Below are 8,433 nucleotides of genomic sequence, written 5' to 3'. Positions count from 1 at the left end.
ACGCTAGCTGGAGAGGCACCAGCACCCCTCCCGACCCCACAGAGGGACAAGGGTGAAAGAAAATGGATGGATGGATGCAGTGTAAAAAGTGAACTTACTCGATGCTTCGCAGTCCACACACAGGTTGTTCCCCTTGGTGTTTCGGATGGCCTGCAGCGCCACGGCCTCGCTCTGACTGCTCCTCCGTGCCTGGCCACAGAAAGTATCAATCATTTCAGTTTCACAAGACACAAAACTGGGCGACATTTGACCTCAGAGAAGCTGATTTTCTTGTTTTGCTGCAAAAATATATTAATCTGGAGCAAATTTATTTAAATTACAGATGTAGAGCTACAAGTTCAGCCACACAGAACAACAACTGGACACCCATCAGGGCCCAACATGAAGACTAAAGGTTTAGGCTCCATCAAGTCCAGCAAGACTTCGCTGGATGATAAATGACCCCAGAAATTATTGCAGTAAATGATCATATTTTTGTTTCGACACTATTTTCAAGCAATGTAATGATAATGGCACAATAATGCAAGCACACTCTCTCAAAGATGAATAAACTTTAAATTCTAATGAACATTTAATAGTGCAACTGGAAGACATCTTAAATATCCATCCATCCATTTTCTTTCACCCTTGTCCCTCAGTGGGGTCAGGAGGTGCTGGTTCCTCTCCAGCTGACGTTCCGGGCGAGAGGCAGGGTCACCCTGGACAGGTCGCAGGGCAACACAGAGACACACAACCATGCACACACACACTCACACCTAGGGGCAATTTAGACAGACCAATTAACCTGACAGTCATGTTTTTGGACTGTGGGAGGAAACCAGAGTACCCGGAGAAAACCCACCATGCACAGGGAGAACATGCAAACTCCATGCAGAGAGACCCCAGGCCGGGAATCGAACCCAGAACCTTTGTGCTGCAAGGCAACAGCTCAACCAACTGCGCCACTGTGCAGCCACATCTTAAATATCCAAAATAAATAAATTAAAACATCCAAACCCTAGTCAGGAGCTTCTGTGTTTAGTTCTGTCTACATCAGGGAACCTTTCCAAACCAAAGAGCCATTTTTGCTCCAGCCCAGCTCAATTAAACTCAATCACATTCCCAAAAACAACTTTAAGATGTCTAAGAAATATTTACTCTAGGAAATTTGTGGTTGTTTGTAAAGAACCACCATTTCATTTCTGTTTTTAGGTTTTGAAACAAAGAAAAAAAAATATATATATTTACAAAAAGATGCCTGATGCATTCATTTTCTGTAATGGGGGGGGGGAAAAACCACTGAGCTCCTTCCAGACTGAGCTGCTTTAGGACCTCTGTCACTTTAAATCCAAATAAGCTGCTGCTGGCTACTCCAGCTGGTTGCTAGGTTACGGGGCTGGACTGGGCCTGGGTTGCTAGGTAACGGCACAGAGCCTGTGGAATGTGCTGAAAAGTTACTTAAAAGTTAGTTTTATCTTGTTTTAAGTGTACAAAGACATTTTCACAATAAAATAGACTAAAATTACTTGGTAAGGTTTTGTTTTTTCAGTGTGCCATTATATTACTTGAAAATGGTCTCAAAACAACAATACTATCGTTTAGCACAATAACTTCTGGGACAATTTATAGTCAATCTTATGACTTACACCTCTGCTTTTCTGTTCTATAGAAAGTACACATGTTCCAGTGTTTTGGGGAATTATTTATTTTTAAAAAATTGTTGTTTTTTTGTACCTTATTCCTGCCGCTCTCACAGGACTGCAGGCTTGCCAGGATCTGGCTTTCTATCGCTGTCACCCAGGAATCCCTCTCCTCCAGGCTCTGCGCCTCAAAGTGCCACATTTGGCCGGTAGAGGAAACTATAATAAAGTCTGCATTCTCTTCCTCTGCAAGTACAAGAAAACAAATACAACTTTTGGTCACATCTGCACAAATTAGACATGGTTATAGTGGGATAATCTGTGGAGATTTGTCAAAAACAAACACAAAATGGCTTAAAGTCTGAGAGGTGAAGAACGAAAGATGTCGGGGTTATTTGGAGGAACGCATGCTTGGGATGGTTGGAATGGAAAGACTCTGCACCCTCATGTGTTACCTGTCTTATTAATGTTTCTCAAGCTACCAAAGCTCTTTAATTTCCACATTTTGCGTTTGGCTGCAGAGCGAGAGAAACGCACAGGGGAAAGGAAAAAAAAGAGAAACAGAGAGACGGGAAATAAGCTGTCAAGAAATCTTAACAGAGATATTTGATCATCCATTTTTAGACTGGAACGACAGACAGTTAGGAATAAGTTGTTTGTAGTGAAACAAAATAATCGTCAAGAGTGCAGTAAAGCGGAAAATTTCCAAAATGTTCAGATAATTTCCCAGGGAAAGCGACATTACCCTCAGCTTGGCCAACAGCTGCATCCCCTTTCTGATTCATGCTCTTCTTCCTCCTGTTCTTCTTCCTGTCACTCATGGGAGACGCTTGGCCCGGATCTTTTCCGGCCGTCCCTTCAAGGCCGTCTGACATTAAAAAGGAGAAAAGAAAATGATCAGTTGCTGTGGCGGTGGCAGACATTCAAAGTTGAATCTGGAGTGCTACACTTGCCAACACTTTGTGCTTTAGCGGACAGCGATGAAGGGCAGCGCTGCAGTCCTCTCTCGCCCCCTTGTGGAGACAAAGCGCCGGGCCGGTCGTCGGCGACGGACAGAGTGGACGGACACAACTGAGGAACTGAGAGAAGGTGAAGATTTTCTGTTTATCAAGAACACATTTCACCTAGAGAATACACTGCAAAAACACCAAATCATACCAAGTAGTTTTTAGTCTAGTTTCCAGTGCAAACATCTTAGAACAAAACAAACTTACAAGCAACTTTTTAGCTTGTTTTCAGTCAATAATTCCTTAATATTGATTTTAAAAAGTGCTATTTCCACTTGCAGATTATTTCACTTATAATGTGGAAAAAATGTCATGTTATAAGTGAAACAATCCGCCAGTGGAAATAATAGTTTGTCTTAAATTTTTGTTTTTCTTTCATAAACAGCGGCCCTCTGTTCGTTCTGTGTTTAGCTTCATTTTGCCTCATCAGAAACGTCAATAGAGGCACTCCATTGTACTTACTACTGTTTTTCATTCATTTATGAATGTCAGATTCAAACAAAATATTTAGTTAGCAAACTAAATATTTTGCTTCAACTTTAATATTTGATTAGCAAGCTAAATATTTAGCCTGCTGCTAACTGAACAGCTAGCTTTAAACTGTGACAAATGAAAGAAAAACATGGCAAAGATATGACTTTAAAGAATGAATCTGCCTTTTTTTCTCTTATGACAGACTAAATAACCCAGATTATTGCTGCTAAGCTTTGACTGTGTGACTTTACAACCAACCCATCCTTCTCTCAGTCACTGTTAGCGTAATGATTGCCATTAATTCAGATTTTTGTTGTTGGTTTGTTTGTTTTTTTTTCCCATAGAAAAAAGGTTTGCTAGGCTATTTTTCTTTTTTTGTCATAGAAAGTTTTCTAAAATGTAGTTTATTTCTTTTTCGAAAGAAATATTTAAGAAAAGAGAAAACATGGAACATTAAGTTATGCAATATTTAAAACTAAACGGGATATTCAGCTACAAAATTCTGCCTTAATGTCAATAAATATTAATAAAAAGTATTATAATTATGTGTTTAATGCCCAGCTGAGTTGGCGAACTGACTCAGCGTACCTGTGCTGGTGCCGTCAGCAGCGGCCGGCTCCTTGCTGATCCCGTTGACTCCAGGTAAAGCCGCCGGGGGAACAGCTGAGGGTCCGGCAGGTGCCACGGCTCTCGGCGGGCGTTTCCCGGGAACTTTAACCGTCACACGGAGCAGGTCGATCTCCTTCCCGTGGGTGTTCTGTGTGTAGTCCTGTGATGGATGAGATGTTAAATGCTTTTACATGGTTTATGCTAAGGTTCTGTGAAACGGTGCTAAGGTAAATCTCTAGAGGAGGGTCTCCAAACTTTTTGTCACGCAGGACAAAGTAGTCGAGTCAGATGCTAAAATTAAGCAAATAAAGTCAGATTCTTTCGAAAGAAATTGATGATATTCACTGCAGATCGAAAACTTAAAGTTAAAAAAGACCCAGATCGTGATGTAAGGTCGCACAGGGCGGCCATCTTGTTTGACAAGCGAGTTTTACAGCTTCTTTTATTTGGACTTTGCATTCAGGTCAACTCTATGACAGAGTATACAATTTTCTTTTTTAATCAAAAATAATACAAAAATATAGTCTTAATATTGCCAGGATAAAGTCGTAATATTAAGAGGATTTTACACCAACGTGTAAAATAGCAAAAAATTAATTTCTCATTAAAACAACTTTGTTCTTCTAATTTTCTTCTGGTATAATAATAATGCCTTTATTCTGCTGATTTTATGACTATATTCTTGTAATTATGTCGTTGTACATCTTACAGATAAGATGATTGAAATACAAGCCATTTTTTAAACATATTTTCTGTCATTTGTAATTTCTTTTCTCTTTTTATTAAAATTTGGTATGAAAAAAATCTGATTTTATTTTTACGCCATATTGCCCAGCCCTATCCCATGTGTGCACAATATTATTTTTTTAAACAATATGCCAAATATTTGTTTTTATAATGACCCAGCTACGTGATTACAAGATCTCAGAAAAATAATAACTCTACAAACACAGATATTTTTTCAAACTCTTAATTTTTTCCCCCTTCCAGTTCTGCCTCAACACCCTCAGAGTTATATTTACAATTCAAACATAACCTACAGGGACTCTAGATGTCAGATTATATAATATAATATTCTTTATATAAAATAGAAAATATTCAAAAAACAATTTGAAGCCTTTTTTGCAGAATCCTTTCCATGAAATCAATAAGAGTTCAAATCTGGAGCTGCAGAAAACGAGAATGTGTCCTCTAACGTGTCGCTGCGACTGTAAATCTGCAGATAAGTGCTCTCCAGAGGCGGCTGCGGATGCTTTACGGCTGTACCGATCAGGGCTGGACGCTGTTTTTCTTACACTGGAGCTGGAGTGATAAGACAGCGTGCCATTGTTGGACAGGGTGACGTATTTCTTCTTCCACTCCTTATTCAGAGAGTTGCCACTCCTCTTGAACAGGATGCCCTGATGAAAACAGACAATTGCAGATTTAGCATGACACACGGTCTGGCTAAATTTAGCGAGTGCCTTCAAAGCAGCTCAGAGCTCCTGTATTAATAGAAACACGCTGGGGAAAGGTTAGGAAAGATGAAACTGAAAGCTGCTGCGAAAAGCAGATAAATTCATTTTGGTTCCCTTCTCCTTTCTGAAAAGGGAGCTGGGATATGTTGTTTGGTTCCTCTGAGTTCTGTATTTTTGTTTGTAAAGAATACAGCCACAACTAGTTATCGATTAATCAATAATTCTGACGTATAATCATCAGAATAATCGATTAATTGACAATTCTCAATTAATCGGATAAAAAAAATTATGTTTTTCCATGTAGAATATTAGGAATATATTAACAAATGCAAATAAAACAACAATTCATTTTGAAGGTAAGAAAATAAAAATTGTATTGCCTAAAATGTAATAATAGCATTCCTACTGTGTCCACTTTATCATTTAAGGATAGATCTGCAGGGGTTTTAGGTACAAAATATTCACAAACAAAAAGGTTTTTATTATCTTAAATGCAAAATGCATGCATACTGTGTACAGTCTTGGCTCAATTACTATTCTTTCACCAAATCTAATGATTAATTGATAACTAGATTAGTTCACGATTATTTTAATAATCAATTAATCATGAATAATTCAGTCTTATTTGATACAAAGCTGTGAGATAGGAGGGATTCTCCTGGAAACTCCTTCTATGAATCGCTCATAAAAAAAAAAAAATCAATTAATCAGGATTAATCATTTCAGCCCTATGATCGATTAATCACAATTAATACGATTAATCGTTTGAACGCTAGCAAAAACAGCACAAACCTGTTTGAGCGGGACGCCTCGCACACCGCTCTGGTCCCCCTTTGAATCACCGGCTTTCTTGTCCGTGTCCCGGTTCTGAAACAAACCCCATAGAAAGTATTTCTAATCCCAGTAGAGATGAACGACAGGGGAGCCGGATGGAAATGAGAGTGAAATGACAGGAGAGGGAACGTTTGGCGGGGGACTGACCTTAAACAGGGAAGGTCGCCTGGGGATGGCCTTCAGACGCGAGCTGCCGCCCCCCTCCACCTGAGGCGCCCTCAGGTCTCTGTGACCCACCACGGGGGTGGAGGGGAGGGAGCAGGCGTAGCTGCTGCTGGGGCCATTACTGGCCTGACAGGGGAGGTGGGGGGGAATCCAGAGGTCACAGGGTCAAGATGGGAATGGAGATGAGAAGGAGGAGATGGAGAGAGTGAGGATGATGTGAGTGAGTGATGAGGTGATAAAATGTGTCTGAGGTGGAGTAAAATTAGACCTTAAAGACATGATTTATATTTAAAATATATGTTCACTATAAAAACATAAAATCTAGTTACCCAGGCAGATTATTTAACACATAACAATAAATTTTTCTCACGTTTTAAGTGACATAATCTGAAATTGGAACTTGTACTTTTTTAACAATACTGCGGATTTATTGACTTACAACAAGCTTCTTTATCTTGATGAAATTTTATTTGCAAGTTATTTTGTCTCATTTCAAGTGTACCAAGATATTTCCACTAGAAAATAGAGTAAAAATAATTTTGAGTTTTTGCCGCCATTAAAAATATATTACATCTCATATTTTTTTTTATTTTTAGGTTATTCAAAGTGATTTAATAAAATTAAGGATGCTGCTTTATTCATCAAGTGATATTGATTAATAACATTATGCATAGCATAAAATATGCATTGAAAAATATGACAACATAATATGTTACAATATATTTAATAATATATAGGGACTTGCACTTTTCATATTAAAAATATATTACAACATATATTTACACAACCATGCTTTATTATATTAACTAATATTCTAATCAAATATATTTGTTAATGTATTGTAATATTAATCTGCCAATGCTAGATTGTAGCATATTACCCAATATATTGTGTATATATTTTGATAGATTAATGTGTCAATTCCCTGTATATTATATGGTATATTTGTCAATATATTTTAACATATAGGATAAAATCTCAACTTTAAAGCTCCAAGTGACACTGAAAGCAAATAAACTCCGTTTTATTGCTTCTGATGTAGTAAAATTACCTTAGCCTGTATGCTAGCAGCTAGCTCTCATGCTAACACACTCGTTACGTCACCAACGTAACGTTGGTGACGTATCGCTACACGATACGTCACCATATCGTGTAGCGATACGGTGACGATAACCTGACAGTAACGTTAGAAACCGCCTTGGTGGTACCTGTCCGGGCAGAGACGCTGATCCAGGTGTGGATCCTCCAGAGTGACTCGGCGAGTTGGGAAGAGATTTACACGCCAGCAGCGCCGCCTGTTTCTTCTGTGCTACGATCTTCTGGGCGGCTGAAAACCACACGGAGCTCCGGTTGAAACGTTGCGTCTCTGGTTAAGATGGAGGTCAGGGTGAAATGAGCTCACCTTCGGAGAAGACCCGGTCTACGTTGAACCCGTAGGTGGCGCAGGTCTCGTAAAACAGCGAGTGTTTCACGTCGATGCACAGCTGCCGGGCGCGCTGGTCCTCGATCACTCGGGGGTTGGTGCTGCTTATTTTATCTGATCAATCCACGATAACAGGACGGTATTAATCTATCTTTATTATGTAGCAATATTTGGTGATGGCAAACAAAATTTTTTTTGCAAAATGACAAATGAATACTGGAAAATTATAACAATATGGCATAAATGATTTACGAATTATGTACGTTAGTTTGGTCAAAATTATAAAAAAGTATTTAAATTATAATATTTCACACTTTTTCGAGTTTTAGCTCAATTATGGTATTGAAAAAATAGATTACTATGAGGATGGCTGGATCAATGGATGGGTGAATGGATTGGGAATTGACTCTTTCAGCTCTAACATCAACTATCCAATCCAGTCTTTCCAACTAAATAACAGTTTATTAATTCAAAAGTTTATTTTCCCACGTTCATCTGTTTTGGTGGGTTAAATCAAGTTTAATCCCAGGATGAGTAAATTCCACGGTGTAATCTGTGAGATTACCTTGGGTTCCCACCACGATGACGGGGATGTCTGAGCGGTGAGCACTGAGCTGGCTGTAGAGCTGGTAAAGCTCCTGGAAACTGGCTTCGTTCTCCAGACTGAAGACCATGATGACCGCATCGACCCAGCTGCAGAACTGGAAAACAAAACAAAACGTTAGCTCCAAGATACCCTGGTTAAAACCTAACGTTAGCTCCAAGCTACCCTGGTAAAACCAAACATTAGCTCCAAGCTACCCTGGTAAAAACAAAACGTTAGCTCCAAGCTACCCTGGTAAAAC

At 39.1% G+C, this 8,433-nt stretch overlaps 1 protein-coding gene across 5 annotated transcripts in view; it reads right to left on the bottom strand.

Moving 5' to 3' along the window:
• The window catches only part of agap2 (ArfGAP with GTPase domain, ankyrin repeat and PH domain 2), a 33,134-nt gene that overhangs the window by 3,517 nt on the left and 21,184 nt on the right, over positions 1-8,433 (bottom strand). For 2 of the 5 annotated variants that reach the window (XM_008414638.2, XM_008414634.2), the window contains exons 5-16: positions 8,154-8,289; positions 7,568-7,702; positions 7,374-7,492; positions 6,148-6,291; positions 5,959-6,033; positions 5,005-5,109; positions 3,689-3,869; positions 2,573-2,698; positions 2,365-2,487; positions 2,075-2,134; positions 1,714-1,865; positions 99-189 (exon numbers count right to left, since the gene is read on the bottom strand). In XM_008414638.2, coding sequence (XP_008412860.1) covers positions 99-189; positions 1,714-1,865; positions 2,075-2,134; positions 2,365-2,487; positions 2,573-2,698; positions 3,689-3,869; positions 5,005-5,109; positions 5,959-6,033; positions 6,148-6,291; positions 7,374-7,492; positions 7,568-7,702; positions 8,154-8,289 — 1,447 coding nt within the window. The remainder of the gene's footprint in view (positions 1-98; positions 190-1,713; positions 1,866-2,074; positions 2,135-2,364; positions 2,488-2,572; positions 2,699-3,688; positions 3,870-5,004; positions 5,110-5,958; positions 6,034-6,147; positions 6,292-7,373; positions 7,493-7,567; positions 7,703-8,153; positions 8,290-8,433) is intronic. The other 3 variants (XM_008414639.2, XM_008414635.2, XM_008414637.2) reach the window with 2 other exon arrangements.

This window comes from Poecilia reticulata, linkage group LG7, assembly GCF_000633615.1.
Source record: "Poecilia reticulata strain Guanapo linkage group LG7, Guppy_female_1.0+MT, whole genome shotgun sequence".
Classification (NCBI taxonomy): Eukaryota; Metazoa; Chordata; class Actinopteri; order Cyprinodontiformes; family Poeciliidae; genus Poecilia; species Poecilia reticulata.
This window is presented reverse-complemented; position numbering and strand designations above follow the sequence as displayed.